The sequence below is a fragment of the Barbatula barbatula genome (genome assembly GCF_947034865.1).
Source record: "Barbatula barbatula genome assembly, chromosome: 8".
Taxonomy (NCBI): Eukaryota; Metazoa; Chordata; class Actinopteri; order Cypriniformes; family Nemacheilidae; genus Barbatula; species Barbatula barbatula.
In genome coordinates this window covers 4,928,379-4,949,703 of record NC_136771.1, presented here as the reverse complement: position 1 = coordinate 4,949,703, position 21,325 = coordinate 4,928,379, and the positions used below count along the sequence as shown (strand labels likewise).

General features: G+C 39.5%; 1 protein-coding gene across 16 annotated transcripts in view; it reads right to left on the bottom strand.

The window, feature by feature from the left end:
• The window catches only part of LOC306897858 (uncharacterized protein), a 33,595-nt gene that overhangs the window by 7,781 nt on the left and 4,489 nt on the right, over positions 1 to 21,325 (bottom strand). For 4 of the 16 annotated variants that reach the window (XR_013787046.1, XR_013787050.1, XR_013787054.1 and 1 more), the window contains 3 exons: positions 6,220 to 6,336; positions 5,963 to 6,084; positions 4,258 to 4,401 (listed from right to left, as the gene is read on the bottom strand). Coding sequence is in view for 1 of the 16 variants with exons in the window: in XM_079462943.1 (XP_079319069.1) it covers positions 4,306 to 4,401; positions 5,963 to 6,084; positions 6,220 to 6,336; positions 11,359 to 11,425; positions 11,695 to 11,700 (408 nt within the window). In the remaining 15 variants the exon portion in view is untranslated. Of the gene's footprint in view, positions 1 to 3,078; positions 3,160 to 4,257; positions 4,402 to 5,962; positions 6,085 to 6,190; positions 6,337 to 11,358; positions 11,426 to 11,694; positions 11,767 to 21,325 lie in introns of all 16 variants that reach the window. The other 12 variants (XR_013787043.1, XR_013787044.1, XR_013787051.1 and 9 more) reach the window with 8 other exon arrangements.

Genomic DNA, 21,325 nt, shown 5'->3' with positions numbered 1-21,325 from the left:
TTGCGTTTTTAAAATGTGCATTAACCATGGTATCTCACTGCTGTACATGACCATAAACCATTTTTGGGTCGTGGGCCATCAATTGTGATCCACTTAAAATTTATATTAATGCACATTTCTGCAGCTCTAAGTGGTTTAACAATTTTAAATATATATTTTTTAAATACTTTATCACATTAAGCATTAGATGAGATAACAGGGTTGTGTAAAAGTGTACGTTGGTGAGTATTCGGTGAAACACCGGAAGACAATTGAAACGGTGTACTTTATTAACAGAATTAACTGTAGAGAACAAGACAGAGAGAGACCTGCATTAACCCGTGACAGGGCGATCACCTCTTCCTATGATGGAGCCTCAATTAACATAACAATTTAAGATAACAGGCCATTAGTAAGACACGAATTAGGGGATTATTAGCAGCTAATTTTCCACCAATTTAGCACATTAGAGTCTAATTAGAGGGCACTGGAGTTGTCCTAGCTTGTCTGCCGGGAATTTCTATCCCGAGTTATGGGAGCAATAGGTCAGAGCTGATATTTTTAGATAATATGTGGAGACAGTGCAGCTATGACCCTACCGGACTTAACAGTCAACCATTGCAGTAGGTGCATCACAAGCCTCTCACGAACAATCCAACTATCAAAGAGATATAACCTTTTTCTGTCATGAATGAGTGCTGATCACTCCAAACCTCCATTGCCAAACTCACAGCTTCACATCTCCGCACACTGCCTCCATTCACTAGTTAACGGTTCGATTACAAGCGCTAGACCCGATTCCCAGAGCAAAGATTGGCCACCCACAAATCGCCATCTAACAAAGACGTCTCTGTCTGTGTCTGAACTCTCGGCATGAGCCCCCCTCGAGTGGACAGTCAACGTTGGACGTCCTGCCGGGATCGTTCGAGCGCGGAGGACTCGCTACATGCTACACCGCTAATTATTCCGCCAGATTAGCAAGACAATTATTGTTGCACTCATGCTAATTATAAATTATTTGAAGCGTCTGTAAATTAGTCCTTACAACCTCCAGGAGATTGAAGAAACTCATTAAATAGACTAGCATGAAATGGAAGCGCAGAAGCAGGGCTACCTGTTAATCAATGGTGGGCTCAAGAGAGAACAGAAACATCCTAATCGTTGTACATTCTGTAGAAAACTAAATAATAATGTATGATGGAAGGTAGATTAAGATACTGTTGGGCAGAAGGTTTCAACTAGGGATGCACCGATGTATCGGCCACCGATATTAATCTGCCGATATTGAATTCATTTAATAATTTTTTATTATTAAATTAGCTGCATGGAGGCAATGAGTTGCAACATTTTTTCTTTCTTTGAGCAAAAAAATGTAATAGCAACTAGACAGACTTTAGTTAAATTTATTTTTAAAATGTTCTGTAGGTCAAATATGAGTTAAAGAAATATTGAATAACAAAAATCACCCTTGAAGATTATCATGTTGTCTTGTTGTATTATTATCTTAACTTGGGCTTCTAATTTTTTTTTTAAAAGGATCCAATTCATGTTCAGTAAAATGTATTTAATGCAGAAAAAACTAGCTAGTATTGTAAAGTACTATGTAATTGACCAATATCGGTATCCAACGATAGCCGTTTGTTAAAATCGGTATCGGTCTAATTAAAACAGTGCATCGCTACTTTCAACAATCCTTACGTATTTCAAGTCGCAAGTTATAATTCATATGAATCTGCCTCTGTTTTGTATCTTATTCATGGTATATTCGACAGCTATATTTTTGTTACAGACGCTAACACATTGTATATTCTGGACTCAGGCTAGCTTTCCTTCTGAATGAGGTAGGATTTCTTTTTCAAAGCAGGATGTGAAGCAGGTGGCAATGATCCCGAAAGATTTCGAACATACGGAAGGACTCTCGAACCTTTCCCACTGTATTCAGAGTCCAGCTGCCAATCACGACAGCGGATTCCGAGTGCTGAAGAGGCTTGAAGAAAAGCAGGAGGGGGTGGGCGGGGTGCGCTCGTAGGACAGGAAAACCCTAGCTAGGCTGGAGATTTCTTTAGTACCGTCCTTTATTACTACAAAAGGACTATGATTAGTGTGGCTACAATAAGGGCGGTCAGGAGAAGCATACCAATTAGGTTCCTGTGAGCACTTTGGGTCGCATTGCTATGGAAACCAGCCCCACTATCTCACAAACACACGCTCGCGCGCACACACATCTCACATGCGCTCTTTGTGTAATTATTCAAGAGGAGGGTAGAGTGGTAAAATCAGAAGCTTGCAGTGTTGCCAAGCTAATAAACATAAGGGACATGTTACTGTTCGGTCAAATAAAAAAAAAACAGTCTGTTCAATTTTACAGGAAAACGATGATAAAAATGATTTCAAATGATTCCAAAGTCATCTTATAAGGGTCATCTGAGGTCAAAAATGACACAATCCCTCGAATTCTTGATTCTAAAATATTTTGCTAAGAAATATCACACGAGCAAGAGTGTTATTTTACCGATTCATCTGAAATGTTGATATTTGTGTTTCGTGAAGCAACATACAGATTGTTACCATTAAGTGGACACCAATTTCCCATTTAAAAATTTTGTAGTCGCTCCCAGCCTGATCTCACGCGGCTATTTTGTATGAATTCACACAAACGTATGATTAATAGAAAAAAAGCAATAATAAAGCCACACACGTAACCCTAACATCACTGGAGCAAAGGCAGATCATACTAAAACACAAATGACATCGTGGGAATTTAGCCACCTCGTAAAATAGTCAAGAAATTGTGTTGTTAGTATACATCTCCATGAGGTAGCTTTAAAATCATGTCACTTCTCTGCTCATACACTATATGGACAAAAGTTTTGGGAACCCACCTTCTACTGAACAGGTTGAACTACTTAATCATTTTCGTGAGCACAAATCTTAATGCTACAGCATATAATGATATTTTGGAGAATTGTGTGCTTCTAAATGTATAGCAACGAATTGGGCCGGGCCCTTTCTATATTTAAATAACAATGTGCACAAAGCAACGTTCGAAAAGAAATGATTGATTTAGTGTAGTGTGGAAGAACTTGAGTGGTCCCGTACCCGAACCCAGCTGAACACTTTGAGCCAAACACTCATCGTGCAAACCAAACAACTGACTTGAACACAGGGGTCATCTCAGAACTGAAAAACAAAAAAACAAAATGATTTAATATGGTATTGTATGGTATAGCGTTAATATTTATTTAGATCGAAATGACTGGAAAAGATAAACATGTTTATTAGAGAGGGGGCATCCAAATACTTTTGTCCATATGCTGTATACTATAATTGTGTTCTCATCACTTCATGAGTGATATGACCGTTACACGAAATATCTGCTTATCCAATCAAGTTACAGGAATATTAGGAATATTGAAATCCCCTTATTACCACACACGCAGGCGGGGTCTGACTGAATGTAATGATGTGTTGATGTAATGATAGAGCATCACCTTACCGCTAGGATCCCGTTTAATCACTATAATTAATTTTCAGCCTCATAGTGGTAAACTAATCAAGTAGATGCCAAAAACAATGACGACATTTTGAAGGATCACACAGTACCCGATTATATTCAAACAGGGGACATATTGTGCAACAGGAATATGAGGATAAATCAACATCCATATGGAGACTATACAAGTAAAAAATGTTACTTCATCCAAACATTTTTTGTTTTCAATGTTTTGAAATCTATCCTTTCAAAAACCAAGAATAGATTCTATGTAGGGTTAGTGTAAAAACTCTCAACATGCCGAAAAAACGAAACCTTGGAACTCCAGCATGCATAGCCGGATGCATTTTGGATTTTCGCCCATAATCTCTGGGCACTCCAGCTGGTTAAAGGATGTGTGTTTGGCTTTATGTGATGAATATATTTAGCTCTCTGTGAATTTCATTCACTGGCGCTCTGAAAACATCGAATCCACCCTCATCGCCACCCTCAGCTGGATGCATTAGTGCCAGCACAAATAATACAGTTTTAGAGCTTTGAGACCCTCCTCAGGCAACGGATTAAACCCTTCCACTTCTCAGAGGATCAGAATTGCACACATACACCACATCAAAAGACAAACATACACATGCGGCATCAGAAAAGTTTGAAATATCACTGAAACGCATTTTGTATAACATTTAGTTTTGTAATGTAAGCTTGTTAAGACGCGTCAAAATGTGAGAAAAAATTTGGTTTTGTGTTTATACAATGGAAGTCGATGTGAGTCAATGTTGTTTGCTTACCAACGTTCTTCGAAATCTCTTCTTTTGTGTTCTGCAGCAGAAAGAATGTCACACAGGTTTAAAATGACACAAGGGTGAGTCCAGTCTAGTCAAGCTGTAGGTCTTTAACATCCCTCCAGAATTCCAATCTAGTTTTCCTAAATCCTGAATAGCACACAGCAGAACAGAAAGCAGATGTTGTTTCAATAATCAAGCAACAGCCAATTGCATATTGAGTTCTGAAAATGCACATAAATCTAAATAAGTCTAAATAAGTCTTTGATAACATGAGGTTAAGCAATCCTCTCAGAGATTCAGCTTAAGCCTCCTAAACAAATCCATATCCTTCTGTAAAGCGACCACACTGAAGGTGTGTTTATTTAGACTGTGTATGACTGATATCAAAGCTTTTTCGAAAACAAATCTGAAGGCAAACACAGAAAACATTCAAGTTTAAGCAGGTGTTCCCAGAACCACATTTTCCTCCATCGCACAAATTTCCCAGAGTAAAACTCTCTTCGTTCTTTAATAGCTTCGTGAATTTGGCCCTAATTTAGCTGATGAGGCGGGTGGAGAGAATTCTCTCAATTGAGTTCAAAACAATGCTCATTGAGTTTCTGTAGAGTCTTTGATCATAATTCAATTGAGTGGTCGTAATTCATTTAATGAGAATGAGTAGTACGGTGACTGGAATCGCCGCTGACAGTTCGATGAAGATGAGGATGAAGAGCGAGACAGAAGGAGGGCGAGACCAGTTCTTTCACTGCTCTCTCTCTTTCTCTCTCAATCCATAAACTCACGTTTCACAGATTGTACCGAGGTTTACACCGTAGACTTCTATTGTAAAGCCATAACTGTGAACAAGCTTTCTCCTCTTTATTTATTTGACCCAACCATGAATCCCTTTTATATAATTCAATACAAATGTGTGTATTCATACTATTTCGGAGTTGCCATCACATAACCCCTGGATAAAAATACCTAAAGGATTCCCATGTACTCAACTCCCAAAAAAACCGCTGACGTCTATTAAGTTTTACGTGTTTAATTGAATCATCTGACCTTCTTCTAATTGAATGTTTAAATCTAGAACCACAAGACGTTCACGGAAAACAAGCCAGTGGCGTTTTTTCCCCCGGTAAACCCACACATGCCCAAATCCCCAGACAATGTTGAATCCAACAGACGGTGATCCACACCGTGTTTACCTCCAATACTGCCTGTTCTCTTCTCTAATCTGGATATAAACAAGAGTCACGCAAAGTACTTAATAAAGGACTTGGCTCGCTGTAATATGACAGTCCATTTACATGTCAGTTTGTGATACTGTGAAAGAATGAGAGGGATAGGGATGGGGGGGCACACAGGGATATTCTTGGCTGCTTTTGACGCTGGCGAACGTAATGACATTAGACGTGTTATGGCCTGGCCGAGCGTCACGGCATGTATGTGTTTTTAAAAGAGGAAGCTTCTTTCCTCAGGATCTTGTCAGGTCTCATCTCTTGCATCTATCCTCTTAGGAAGAGAGCTCATCCGCTTTTGTGCACTTCCACCTCGCTCGCGAGGCCGAACGCCAATTGGCTTCCATTCCTCGATTAGCTTTGATGTGGAAGACGCAGCTCATCTCCAAATGCTTCCATTACTGGTATCACATTAAAGAGGGAGTTCGGTGGCGGACGCGAGCGCTACACTTTCATGTGCATTCTGGTCATGAGAAATACTTCACCTCTGTCACTGCCACGTGTAATTTCACATCTCTTTGCCCCTGCGCCTGCCGCTCAGGAAGCTCGGCTCGAATGGAGGGAGTTCTCGTGGTTGAGACGAGTGAGGCGGATTGTAAAAGCTGAGCTTCAGAGTCATGATTGAACAAAAGGAGAAAGAAAGAGAGTGCTATTATTTTACTTTACTATAAAGAGACTCGACATTTTTGTTCTTTAGGGAACAGTGCACCCACAAATGAACATTCTTGCATCATTTATTTACCCTCATGTCTTTCCAAACCTGTATGACACAAAGGGTATTTCGAGAAATGCTGTAGTGAATCCGTGTTAACACAATGGAAGTCCTTCAAACGTTCTTCAAAATATCTTCTTTTGTGTTCTGCAGAAGAAAGAAAGTCATACAGGTTTGGAATGGCATCAGGGTGAGTATATGATGACATCATTTTAATTTTTTGGTGAACTATCACTTTATCTCTTTCATATCCCAATAAACTTTACAAAGAGTTCCTCAGAAAAGGATTTTCACAACCAAAATAAAAACTAAAGAATTCATTTATTTCAAAACCCATTTTGTGTAACAAATGTAGAAATGTGATCTGATGCTTCCCAGCACAGCTGACTGTTTCAAAGAAAATGAAAGTAGCATCTAGAGTTGATTTAGATTTAAGTCTAGCTCATTTACGATCTAGATTCTTTAAAAAGTAGAACTGATAACCTAGTTAAAATATTGCAAAGTTAATATCAAATATCGAAAGAAATTTAATAATGAAATAAAAAAAGATGTTTGATGCTTTAATGTGTCATGTTTGTCATGTGTGTATGTGTGTTGTATCTACAGTTCACTGGATTTGATCCTTATGTTAGCTTTAAAATCTTTACTATCACTACGACGAGTATATGTTAAAGCTCCTAAACTAATACTGGAAAACGGAATTAGACTTGATCGCTCTAATATCATGACAAAGATTTTCCTCCACAGCCGTCTGTCAATTTTCCTCTGTCCGCTGTGATCGCTAAATTGCCGTTTAGAAGACAAGAAGGGGCCCTGGGGAGGGTACAAAAGAAACGAGGAGCTGACCAGCGCTCAGGTGGAATTGAATTGGAAATCTTCCACGGGGTTGTTAGCATAACAAAAGGCCTTGTTGCTTTAGACAAAAGCCGGGGGTTTAATGTAAAAAAAAGGAAAAAATCAATCTCCCGTAGGAGAAAGGTATTGTGCAGGCAGATGTACAGGTGTTCCTCCGCAGCTCCTTAATCAAAAGTGTCAAAACAAAGTTGGAAAGTTATCTTTTCGGATTCTGGCGGAAGAGGATAGCGTGTCTGTTCGGCTATTGTTATAAAGTGTGCGGGCTGTATGATTTTTGGGGAGGTCAACAGCCATCTGAGTAGCTCAGGAAAAATATGAATCTTAAGCAGGAGAATATTTTACATTTTAAAAAGAAATCCACAACTTAAAATGAAACTATAATTAAATAGCATCGACAACATATTGTATTTAGGCATTACCCGACAAACTTCAGAAACATTTTGTTTATAAGAATATTTAATACTTATAATATTATACACACCCTAAGTCTGTAAATGCAAAAACTGAAAGATATATTTCATAAACAAAAATCTATTTCATGGTATATCTTATTAATTCGAAAAAGAATCCCTAAATTCATATAAAATCTGAATTTATTTTGGACGGGCCTTCAGTTATCTCAATGAATGAATGGAACATTTGTCCTCCACAAATTCTGCATGAACAAGTAAAACAATTTAAGAAACTTTATCTTTATAAACTTTATAAAATAAGCCAATCACATCCAACAAAATTGTCTACTAACAATGCAAATACTGCGAAATGTAAGGTGAGGAATAGTTAAACACCACGATAGGTGCAAAATTCCAGTGAGAGATGTACATTGAAGGTGTCAGTAAAGATAAGGTGAGCCTCCAGTTATCTGCCCACCCCCAGCCACGTATTATCATAGAAATAATTCAAAGGTTCACTAATCCCCTCAAATTAATGAACATCTTTATTTTTCGAGCCAGCGAGAGACGAGAGGAAGTCACGGGTGTTAATGCGTGTGTCTATCCACCAGGTCTGGCAAGCCGTCCCGGTGGGAATGCGTTGAGGGTTTGTGATACCCAGAAAGTATGATGGGGTATCAACATTCAAATTTCAACATTCTGTGCATCACCCCGTTTACTAACGTCCTCTCAGCCCCACATGGAAATAAATAGTTTTTTTATGGCCACCAACCTGCACGCAAATACCATTGACTATTCATGGTGTTCGCTGTAAAAAAAGTTGCCTGGAAATCACTAAACTTGTAAAGAGTTTGAATGCGCTAAATGCTAATGCCTTTGTGCGGAACCAAGCTAGCAGGTGAAGTAAACCGCCCTAAGTTCCCTCCTCCTATTCTGGCCACCCAGTCAGCTGTGTAGGAACCGATGACCCCGTATTCTTTAAGGAACTGACCCGTGGGGACTCCGTATGCAAACCAGTTGATTAAAAAACAGTTAGCGAGACGCTCAGCCAGAACGGTATGCAGAGGGATGGAGAGGGGTAGACGTGGAGAAGGGTGTCGGATGACTCCATACCGTGAACGTTCCATATCTCCTTACAGGCTGAAAGAATGTGGGCTGATTGATTAACTGGTTCAATTAAATTTTGATGATTTGTGATGATAACACGTTTTGAACATACAAGTTCAGTGAACGGCTGTATGAATTTTTAGCAGCTGGATTGTTTTGATCGTCAACTTGAACTTTAAGTCTATCAATCTTACCAGCCCTAGTTTAGCAATAAGTATTGGAATATAAATGTTCTGTGGCTAATATGCTAGACATTAACGCTAATTTGCTCAGAATGTATGGTTAGCAAACTATAGCCAGCTAGCACGGCTAATCTGTACGAATCCATACGATGTGAATCATACAGAAATTTGATTAATCAAAAATTTTAAAGAAAAAGTAACCATATATCTAACCTCTAACCATCATTGGTGGTAAAAAAATCATATTAAAACAAACAAATGAGATCGTTTACAAATTCATATGAGTTAGCAAACTCTTATTGCTATGAGGTTGTGTTGAAATGATCAATTACAATCGTCCATTCTTTCTTTCCTGAAAATTACAGAAAAGCTGGATTCATTTAAGTAGCCGGCGTCTACACAGTATCATACTCCACCTGGAATTCCAGAGCTTCAGTATTTTCATGACCGAACCAGCGTAGGGATTTGTAATTGGGTTGACTGGAACAATCTATGGGTTTTCAGGGTTTTAGCACAACCGTTGAACCGCATTCCGGCATTCCTTGGCAAGGGCCCTGGTGCCATATAAAAATAAACTTGGCTCAGGTAATGCGGGCCGGATTTAGGATTAGGTTTAATTGTTCATTGATGCTGTGTAAAGTTGGAGAACCGTCTGCTTCGTTCAAACAGGCAGCAGCAAACCCCTAACACGCCCAGTTTCAATGATGGTGATGCGAAAGATCCGTACACGAACCAAGATTATCTTGTCACTTTGATTCGACAAACCACTTGAGCTTTCCAGTCCCGCCAATTCGGACGCACGGATTATGATTTGATTTAATTAGGAGTGCAGCTAAAACTGTGCTTTAAACATTCAGAAAAAGATTTCAAGTGTTTGTCGAGAACAATGTCAGCTTGTGAGCAGCATTAGAATCCTGAAATCGGTCCTTTGACTGTCTGCTCTGCGTGGTTTATGTTTTGCTAACGCTCGGCCTTGTCAAACAAAGACACAAAACTGACAGTATAGGCCTCCTTTATTATGATTCTTATAGAATCTATATCTCAAGGTCTGTCCTTCAACATTGTAAACACACAATGAACCACAAAAGAATCACATCATACACTGGAGCCACGAAATATAGCGAGCGTTCAACCTCAATTACCTCCTCAGAGTTTTTGATGGAGCAAGAGAACCAGAAATCAATCTCTAATAAAATAACCTTGTTGTCACACAAAGGCGGACGATTTTTGACATCGCTATACGCAAACAGCTGTGGATGACAAGGGTGACTTTGCATTGGACCCGGCGCCCATCAAAAGCAGATGGCGGGACGCCTCTTAATTCAGTTTCATCTAAACTCTAACGCTGTTTGTGTGTGAATGATGTTTTATTCTTTAATACATCACATGTAAATATACGCTTTACCAGTTGAAGGAAAGGAAAAGCATGACTTTTGAAGTCTCAAAACGTACACCGATTTGCCAGTCTGATCACTGCAAATAAATGAACTCCTTCCTTAGTATATTACTTAAATAATAAAAAAGATACATTATTCCTGACAAGAAAAGTGACCTGTTAAATCTTGTTTTCTAAAACATAATTTATATATAAAATGAAGTAAGTGTGCTTGAAACCAGCGAAAATATTTGTCAGTGGGGTAAGAAAGCTAAACATAAAAAAAACTAAAAGTAAACTTTAAACAAGTTTATTTCTCTGATAGTAAATGTATCTTGTTTTGCATTTATTTGTACTACGAAATAAGACAAACAGTCAAAGTACGAAGCTCATTTCTTTGGGGTGGGAAAGACATCACGCTAAAATATACGAGATGAACACATTAGGGCTCTCATAATATCAGATTTTCACTACGCAATAAAATTAACAAATTCTTAAATCAAATTAAATGTAAGATTCATTTTTATAGCTATGCAGTTAAGTTAACTAACGTTATGTTAACAATTGAGTCGTCTTTTACGCCTCATTTTGAGGAATTCTATGGACATTGTTACGTTTTCTGAGCTATAAACCAACTTTAAAGCAATAAAATGTTCCTCTGGGATGGCAGACATCCAAGTCTCAATATCACCTGTTGAGAAACGCCTTGTGTAATATAGACGCCTGATATGCAAACAGGGTTTCAAATCACTTAATACGAAATGTTTCCCAGTAGACTGCGCATTAATAGAGGGACGGGCAAATATTGACAGAGGCAAGCAGTCACGCCATCTCTCTCACCCGTCTCTCTCTACGTTTTCTGTTTCTCTCTGCATTGGATAATTGGATGCTGAATTCACTCTCATATTCCCTGGCAGGTGTGTGTGTCGAAGACAAATAGTGCTCTCTCGAAATGAGGTTCCAGTGAATGCTAAACAAACAGACGGACGCCCCAGAGCGCAGCACTGACGCTGTCTCTCTTTGACAATTAGCGAACGCTCAAACTCGCTGTTCTTGGTTACACACGTGAGGAATCACAACATGCAGCGTTGAGAACTTGTGATACGAAGCTTATGCATTATGCGTTTGATGCGCAAAAAACAATGACTGGATTTTGACAAAAATTATACATCATAATTATGTCATTTATTTACCCTCGTGTCATTCAAACACATACGATTATATTTTGAGAAATGTATCAGTGGTTTTGTGTTCATACCATGGAATTCAATGGGGTCCAATGTTATTTGGTTACCAACATTCTTCAAAATGTCTTCCTTTTTGTTCTGCAGAAGAAAGAAAGTCCTACAGGTCATGAGGGTGAATAATAAATGATGAAAGAATTTTAATTTTTTGTTAAACTATCCCTTTATAACCATTCCAAGTCTTAAGTTCGAGACCAGCATCCAAATCTGCTGAAATTGTCATCATTCATGGATTCCTATCCCTTGATTTGTTCATTATTGAAAAGTTTTGCGCATGACTGTGTTTGACCTTACGAAACAACAACAACAAAATTAAAAAAGTAAAAAAATTACTTTTTGGGTAGCAATACATCCATTCCTGAACATGAAGCAATTCCCCACCCGCAAAGAAACACGAGTCCATAGATAGAGAATCACAGAAACTGGACAGGTCGGAGAGAGAAAGAGACATTCATCAGCTTTGATCCATGTCGGTTCTAAAACATCAGAGGGTGTGAGATCAATCCCCACCGTTGTAATAGAACCCAGAAAAAGTAATTTGTCATGGAGTAGAAAGAGATCAAAAATCAGGTGTGAACTTGTGGTCCATACAAACATCAACAAAACGGGATCGTGTGAACATTTTCGTGCGCTCTGTCTGAAGGCCGCGTATGAAAACAGAGAAAGCGAGACAAGTGTGAGTCTATGACGGAAGCTCTCTGTAATCATAGGTTCCCTTCTGACTAAATGCCAAAGTCGATTCGTTTCTGTCTCTCCACACAGTGTTCTCAGTATTCGTGCCATTGACGCTGGCATTTTCCAGCATTCTTTTTGTGATAATCAGTGGAACGGTACAAGCCAAGACGACCACGGATACACACAGAGCCAAACAGAGAAATTACATATCAATCGGGAAAAGTTCAAGCACGGCTGGGATGCCAGCAAATATATCAATGAGAATAATGTCTCTGTGTGGCCTTATGAGCAATAAAAATATAATTTATTCACCCTGTGTGTGACAAAAGAATCAAAAGATGATATTTTGTGAAATGTCTCCGTGGTTTTGTGTCCATACAATGGAGGAACTGTTGTTTGGTTACCAACGTTATTCAAAATATGTGGAGGAAAGAAAGCCATATCAGTTTAATGTGTGAATGAAACCTCCTGCCTCCAGCTGCTTCTAGATGATTCTTGTACATTAATGGGCCCAATAAAACACACTTTTAAATGCGTTCTGACACCAAAAATACACACCATTGACCCTTCAGACTGGTCCCTCTGGTCTTAACGGCCATCTCTCCAGAAACCCCACCTCAACGCTGGCATCATGCCGTCCATGTGCCCCAGGGGTTTCTGGGAGCTTAGCAGCTACTAAACACAGACAAAGCAAACAAAACATTATCACCATTATCATCAGAACCCTTCAAACCAGAAGCTGCGGTCCTGATTCCAGAACAGCGTCACTAAATCTACTTTTTCTCACCCCAGCTGGAACGGCTATTAAACACCATATTGAGACATCAGCGTATTGCCAATACGCTCTAGAAAGACAGAGAGGACTCTAGGGAGGGACCGAAAGCGAGAGGGGCATTCAAATGATGATTATTTACCTCCTAATTGAAACGCTGATGGAGGGATGCCGATCTCCTGCTTCCCCCGAAGCGTCTGCCCCAGTGATAGCAGATAATTGATTTCAGCAAACGCAGGTTAAATGTGACACACGGGGGTTTTAATGAAAATCTGGCGACTGCGAGTCATTTATCATTTGCGGTGAGGGGAAAAAACATTGGGAAATGGAGGCTGCGGCTGTTGACAGCGAATTAACTAAATAGTTTAGGGAACAAGAGGGACGCACACACAATCTTGGATGGACGGACAACAGATGTTTATGCGTAAAGTTCGCCACCGTTTTTATGTAGGTTTATAAAGTAAAAATGATAAGTCTAAAAGGAGCTTGGGCAAAAAGTATTATTTTAGGTGCTTTTGCTATTAATGTCCTCAAACGCTTAAAAATTATGTCACAAAGGTGTGAAGCACTTTTTGTGATTGATTTAAAGGGACAGTGCACGCAAAAACAAAAATGTCATTTAGTCACTCTCATATTGATCAAAACCTGTATGTGTCTGACTCTTCTGTCAAACAAAAGAAGATAGTTTGATAAATGTCTCGGTGGTTCTGTGTCCATACAATGGTCAACGGAAGTGTTGTTTGGTTACCATTGTTCTTCGAAATATCCTCTTTTGTGTTCTGCGCAAGAAAGTAATACAGGTCTGCAGTGACACAAGGGTGAATAAATGATGAATTAACAGGCGAACTATCTCTTTAAGCACAAGCTGGTAAATACTTTAATATCACTTTGCCAATGGCCATAAAATTCATTAAGATTAATTACTTTTACATACATTTCAATTTTTTATACTTCTATCCTTGACAACCACAGTATGATATGTGATAAATGCTTCGAAACAACATTTAGTGGAGGTCACATTTTTCATTGTACACATTATATCTAAAGAGCTAATGAATCTACCATTGAAGCTTTTACAGTATATGAAAAAAAGGCTCCAAATGTACTTATCTCATTTACTCCCAATCGGTTAAGACCATTTACTTAAGGCTACAAATGAATCTCGCTCACTTCTGTACGTTTCTAGATTGACTAAAAATGTATGAATTTGCAAATTGAATTCATGAAAAGTGAATTAAGTGGGTTTCATGTTCAGAGAAAACCGTGTAATTCATGAATGCCAGAATAGGACGGAAAATAAAAAGAGGGAGAGAGAGTTACAGATAGACACATTACCCTGGATTGCCCCTGAATCCATCAGGACACCTTAATTGGTGTGCAGCTTCCAGGGTTGCACTTGAAGTCTTTAAATTGTCTTTTTTTGCCACCGGGGTCATGTTAAAGTGCAACCTCAGGCAAATGGGCAGCGTTTCAATAATTCCCCCGGCACAAGCCGCTGTCTTGATGCTTCTTGATAGACTCGCAATTACACACTGCATCACTCACTGTCATCTTCTGGCCTTTTACTCATTACCACTCCATCTTTCACCGTATCATTATTAGTTAGCATGACTACTGAGAGCATTTCACACCGGATCCCCCACGGCAACGGCTTCCACAACTTGCCGTTATAAACTGTGTAGCTGTGAGAAACACAGAGAAAAATGTTACACTGTAAAAGTGTAATGTATTACGTAAACACAGCGCTTAAGTTTTTGTGCACGTGCTGGATAGTCACCCCCGATCACCCTCAATACCCCCCCAGGCCACCCAGAAAACAAATCAATGCCCGCCCCATTAGTGATGTTTCAGATGCTTGCTGCCCCGTGAAATCTGCATTATGTCTAGTCACACTATGTCAAAGAAAATGTTGACCCCTTTCCATGGTTCCCACACCTTTTGACCAATCAATTTCAATGACTATTCCAGTTGTTTGTGATCACCGGATAAAGACCTTTTACAGAAATCGTCCTTGCAATCTCCAGCCGATGAAACAATACATGACTACAAAAACACATATTCAAGATTTGTCAAGATTTTGTCTAGATTTGCTATCGAACATCGGCAGGCAGACCTCCTTATTTCTACTCCGTGATGCTGTTGGTAACCGTTATAAACGGCAGTCGTCAGTCATATTTAGCCTGTCGTAAGTGTTTGTGCAACTGCCCCAGGTTGCCAGATCCCCATTAGCATATTTGGGCTTTGCTCTTTGTTTTACTTTGACCCGTATAATAAATGTCACATCCACAACACAACAAATCAAACGTTTGTTAATTTCCCCGGCTTTCCTCTGCAGCTGCGAGCTCCCATTGTGCCACCGGTTTTTAATTAATGTGATAAGTAATACTTGCAAGGCAGCAATGTGCTTTGCCCCCTCTTTCGCTTTTTAATTGGGTGGGCTGAGGGGAAGGAGGCGGCAGGAGGAGGGACGGGGTGGTGGGGGGCGCAGAGCGATTTTTAGAAAGTAAACACGAGTAAATCGGAGCTGTCGCACGTCGTCCTCTTACCTGAGGAGGTAGAGATATGCGGACAATGCGGCCGACATGATTTCCTGTGTTATTGTGTAAACTGATATGCTGGGAATTATGTCTCAAAATCTTGAGGTGTTTAAACAAGGGCTCGAAACGCTCATGATGAATCACGCGCATGGTGTTGAAGAGACAGCTGACATTTTCCCTCCCGTAAGAGGTTCTCACACGCTTTCACAGTTGGATTTAAACACACACACACACAACCATATTTCACTCATTATGGTGTAAAGCTTCATGCATTCTTCAATTGTTCTCATGGGTCGAAATAACATGTGCACCTATCTGAAATGATGATTAAAAACCATTTCAAAAGCAAATCAGATGAACATGATGTAATATTGTAATAGGTGGCGCCCTCTCTAGAGGTGGTGTATTTGAAACGTTTTTTTTCCAATAATGACAAACCTTATTATTTATGCATTTCAATTGACTCTTTTGTACAATTTATGCATTTTAATAGCATCAACAACGCAACACTACCAACCCTGTTTGCCCACATACATCTGGAAGACATCTATTTGATGTCACAATTTACATCTGCTATACATATAATTGGATTTTTGGCTCATCTGCAACAACTCTCCATAACATCTGCCGTCACATGTCATATAGACATCTAGAAGATGTCTGTAAGATGTTTTTGATTTAGAATTAAAGGGGCGATGAATTAAGACATCAATTTTGTTATATAAGAAGTAGTCGAATTCAAGCGAACGGTTTGCGAATGACAGTACTGAAGTAACACAAGTGGCGCGCAACCAGGTAGAGCGAACAAGCAATAGACATGCCGTTAAAAAGATCGCTAAATATTGTGCAGTGCCTGGTTGTGGAAGAACACAGTCGCTGCGTAACCTTCCTTTGGATTCCGACATTAGGAATTTTTATTTATTTGAAATTGAAAGCTTTATCTTAGCTTCAACCACACAACCACAAAATATATAGTCTGTATATAAGGTAAGTTAAATAAACTGGTTCACTGGTTCAGTGCTCTCCAGAGCTCCTCTGTAATAACAGAAAAATACCTCAGCAAGAGTCACTCTACGGCTGGAATCACCACTTCTGACGAACAGCCGCAATTATCAAACTCCACACAAACTACTAGTGATCTCTCTTCAGGTAGGGTTAGAAACAAGTGTCACCCACTTGTCAGGAGGGCTGTTGATCACAACTACAAATCATACGAGAGTAAGAGAACGGCCAACCTGAACAACAGACTGATAATACAAAACTACATGGAGAATTGAAATGACTGAGACAGGCAGACAAAATGTGATAAATGTGTGGGTAATGCTGTGTTATAGGTAACTGAAAGCATCAGATGAGTGTCAAATAAGAAGAGGAAGATTTGTACAGATTTTCAAGTAGCTTTGTGCACAGTTGTCTATGTGTGGTTCACACTTACTTATTCTCTTTGTTTAATTCCTTGATACTACCTAGTCACGATAAGTTAAAGTACATTTTTGGCTTCTAATGATCCAGCCCGATCTTTTATTTTAAGAGGAAATTTACTTTGTAGTCTTTTACTAGAGATGCACCGATAATAAATTTCTCCACCGACACCAAAAGTAAATAATGTGTGATATCTGCCGATGCAGATTCAAAAGATAAGATTTATATTTGTTTAGGTATTAATTCATATAATGACAGGCAGTTTCTGAAAAAATCTCATATTAATCTTGAGTGCCTAAACAGTAGTATTGCATACTTCGTATCTTCGAAGAGTATTTCGTTTGATCAAATTTCTAAAAGAGAGATAAAGTTGTACGATTATTTGCAGAAAAACACGAGCTGCAGGAGGTGGGACTAGTGGGGAGAGTGGGATGGAACTACAGCTCGAGCAAGCAACACATCTTCACATTAATCCCTACGTGTTATGTACATTATGTAGGTTTAACAGTGTAAGAAGTCAGAATGCATGACATAGCACGATACCCATTCTTTAATATTGAACACCAAACTGGTGATCTTTCTTAACATTTACTATATACAGAGCACAAATTCATTGCATTTTCCTGTCCTCTTTTGATTGACATCATATATCAGCCCTGATCATCGGCTGTTTTTTATTTATCGGCCGATAGCTGATAGTCGACAGTGTAAATATGTTTTTTTTATCGACCGATACCGATTATATCTATCATCTCTAATTTTGACCACTGGTAAGTTGCTGTAACTAATAAATAAACGTATTTTAATGATCTGAAGTAAACTGTAAAACTATTGAAATACTCAAATATTACACTGAACTTCTCTACTGTTCTTCTGAAACTTCGCATCTCAATATGTTGTGATTTGTTTTTGTCAAAAATCATTATTTTTAGTCACCCTTGATGTCACCAGAATATGGAACAGCAAATTATTACATCCATTTGATTGTGCTTAAAAAGGTAAGGCAGCAAATAAATTACTGTGTATGAATTTGCACAAAGTAAAAAATAAAAAAACGTCATATTAAAAAAAGGTTAAAAAAATCTAAAATAAAATCCTAAACCTAACCAACACTGGCACAAAAATAGATAAGGCTAAAGTGTACAGATTCATATGAATTAACCACTCCAAACAATAATCATACATTTCGTGAGAATGTAGACCAACAGTTTCTGACCAAGCCTTGGGGGGAAAAAATTATTTGAAGCTTCACATAACCAAATTTTAAATGAACACACTGTTATACACTGTATTCCAAATACTAGCCTACCAATAAAAACCTTGTGTGAAATGTGATGCGCTAATTCGCAAATTTCAAGGCCTAAACAAGCACATGCTGGCTAATATAAATTGTGCTTTTCAAACATTGTTAGAAGTACTTTCGCCATACTAGAAAAATCCATCAGACCATAACACACATAAAGTAACCATATTCGCATTTTCTGGCAAGGTAACAGACCATGTATGCCTCAACCAGTGCTGTTTCTCAAAGCGCGCTCATTGACTTCTAGATTCAAAATTTGACTGTAAAACTTTATCGCGAGGCATCTTTGGCCTGTCAGCAGATTGTCTGCCGGCCCACCGATAATCAGTTCAGTCTATCCCGTCTCCCCTCTTCAGACCTCATTGGCCCTGTGCGGCCACATCAATGGCAGCATCAGGCCGCTGCGCTAATCACCACTGTCAGGATGAAAGAGGCAAGGTTAATGTCCTCTGACAGAGGCATGTGCACCAGAGATCTCGATAAGAAACAGCGCAGTATTATTGCACCAAGGCTGTCCGTTTCCGCGAACGGGGGTATTGTGTAAGGCAATCGATGTCACCGAGCCCCAGTCATGTGTCTTGTTGGTAACATGTATATCACAGCCTTCAGATCGGCCATTGAGCATTGGGCGAGATATATGGCCGAGTCGAAGAAAGACGGAAATAATGCCCCTTTGTATCGCTGCCAGGGCCTCTTCAGATTTATGACGGCCAATTACAAAGAAGTGCGTGGCCCACCTATTTTCCATTAGCCTATCAAAATCTTTAGTGCTTGTTTGTGAATAGGTTATCAGGCCTTTCAGGGTAGACAATGAATTTACAGCCCCCTCGCATTCCTCAAAAAGGGACGTTTAATGCTGTGCCTTTGAACCGCACGCGGAAGTTTAAAAAAACAGGTAATGTGAGTTTATTATCTAAATTAAACAAGCATTGCAACATGTTAACATTCTCTTTTGAGTCTCTATTCACAAAAGAAATATCGAATAGCAATTGTGCTGTAATTTACAGATAAGCCAAAAATATTTCGTTTTTCCTTTGGTTCCTCCCACAGTGCCCCAATCAACAGTTCTATCAAACACTATCTGTTTCTCATTCCTCAGAGAGTAAGAATTGAGGCGAGCTAACAGTCTGTCCCGTTGGAAGAACGCGAGCTGATCTTATTCTGTCATGTTTGCTGGCGCGTTGCCCTCAATCTATGACAGCTAAATAACACACACCAGAGGAAAATAACCCATGCTAGCAGCACCTGCTTCAGTACCACATTTCCAGAAGGAAGACATGAGGCTGTATGCCGTTTACTTCGATTTAAAGTATGCTTTAAGTTGTGATTTTGTGGTTTACTATTCAACATTTTTTGAAGCTGCATTATAGATATTTTGGTAACAATAAGGTTGTATTTGTTAACATTAGATAATGTATTGGCTTATATGAACTAACAACGAACAACAATTCTAAGATTTATTATAATACCAACAATCTCGTAACTAGTTTACAATGTGGCGTATTTTGGGAAATTTATATGAATTAATACGATCTGATTCGTACATTTTAGTACGATTTGCTTTGGCACCCGTGGCACACTCTTAAAAATAAAGGCCCTACACGATGCCATAGAAGAATGTTTTTTTTGTCTAAATGGTTCCATTAAGGACCTTTCAAATCCGAAGAACCCCTCTGTTTCACAAAAGGTTCTTTGTGGTGAAAAAGGGTTCTTCAGACTGTAAAAAGGTAAGAAAGAGATGGATCTTTAAAGAACCTTTGACTGAATGGTTCTTTGTGGAATCAAATATGGTTCTTCTATTGCTTGAGTGTAGGCTTAAGGGAAATGTTAGGGGTGGGGCTTCAGTATTTTCTAGTAATTTTAAATTTTGTATGATACACAACATACAAATTCATATGAATAAGCAACCTCAACCTCATAAAATGGCGAATTCTTGTAAGATCAGGTTCACTAATACAGTACATAATTTACCAACACGTGTATTGGCATTAACTCACATTAACAAATACATTACAAATATATATAAATCCTGAAAAATACGATATCGCTCTTAGTTAGTTCGTGTTAGCAAATGCGTTTACTAATCTTAGCAAACACAAGCTTATTGTGAACTGTTCCTTAGTTATTTAAGCCTATATTGAGGTCTTAAATACTGTATGTTTGTTTTAAGTTGTATTCAATTCTAAATATTGTCTTTGTTGAATTTAGTTTAAACCTGTGTTGCGGTTAAAAAAACTAAAGCATGACGTGCCTCTGGGGTGAAGTGCATATATGCAAACAAATAAATTGACCCTCATCCCCATTGATGGTGAAATTCAGCAGAATCTGAGAAATCCAACGTGAACCTTTTTAGGATGGTTTTCTGAATCACAAAAACAGCACGTTGACTTTGAATAATAGTGACCAAGCGTTTGACATTTGGAAACCTGTCTTTTTCGGGTCCGCAGAAACGAAGTGCAGGTCGGGGGTGCACTTTAAAGCGGCCAATGCGTGGGGCAAAAAGGCAGAGCGCACGCTTGCGGCTGTCATGGCAACCGGTGGAGTTCACGGCACGCTGCTGCGTCACGGCCTTTTCTTCGACACGGTTTGAGAGGCTCAGTGGTTGGCCACATCTCACGATCTCAGTTGTAGAAGTTTTCTTTAGTTCCCCTCGCCATTGTCCCCGTCTAACTGCCACGTGTTGTCAGGCAATCAAAACCCGGACGGGAGAAAGAGCCGAGACGGTGCAGGAATTCACGAGCAGCTCTGAGACGCACTTAAACTTTACTAGGCCCGTCCCTTCCCTTGCCGCAGGTTTTAACACCTCCAGCGGGGAGGTTGTTCGTGGAAAGCCCACGGTGGACGGGCTAATTGTACGAGGCATCTATAGATCAGTCGTGGAAAGGCAGGAGCCGTCCGCGCGGATAATTGTGCTAAAAGTACAACGCTGTTTGCTCTCGCTGTGGTGCCTTAGAAAAGCGCATTTTGCCCGTGCGAGACAAACCCAAATGACTGTCGAGAACAAATGAACTCGGGCCACGTTGTACCCGCACTGCCCGGCATGGCCTGGCACCCGCTATAATAGGAAACGTCCGATTCTGCTAGACTGTGGTGGCAACGGACCTGTTGGAGACTTGTTTACAGTAATCTGTTGACAGCACTCGCGTTTACGTTCAGTGTATAACGGCAGGACGTCTGATGGCGAGTCATTTCGCGCGTTTTGTCAAAACAAGATGCATGTGGCGCGTGCTGTAGTGCGTCGACGTATATGAGTTATTATACAAGTGCTCGAG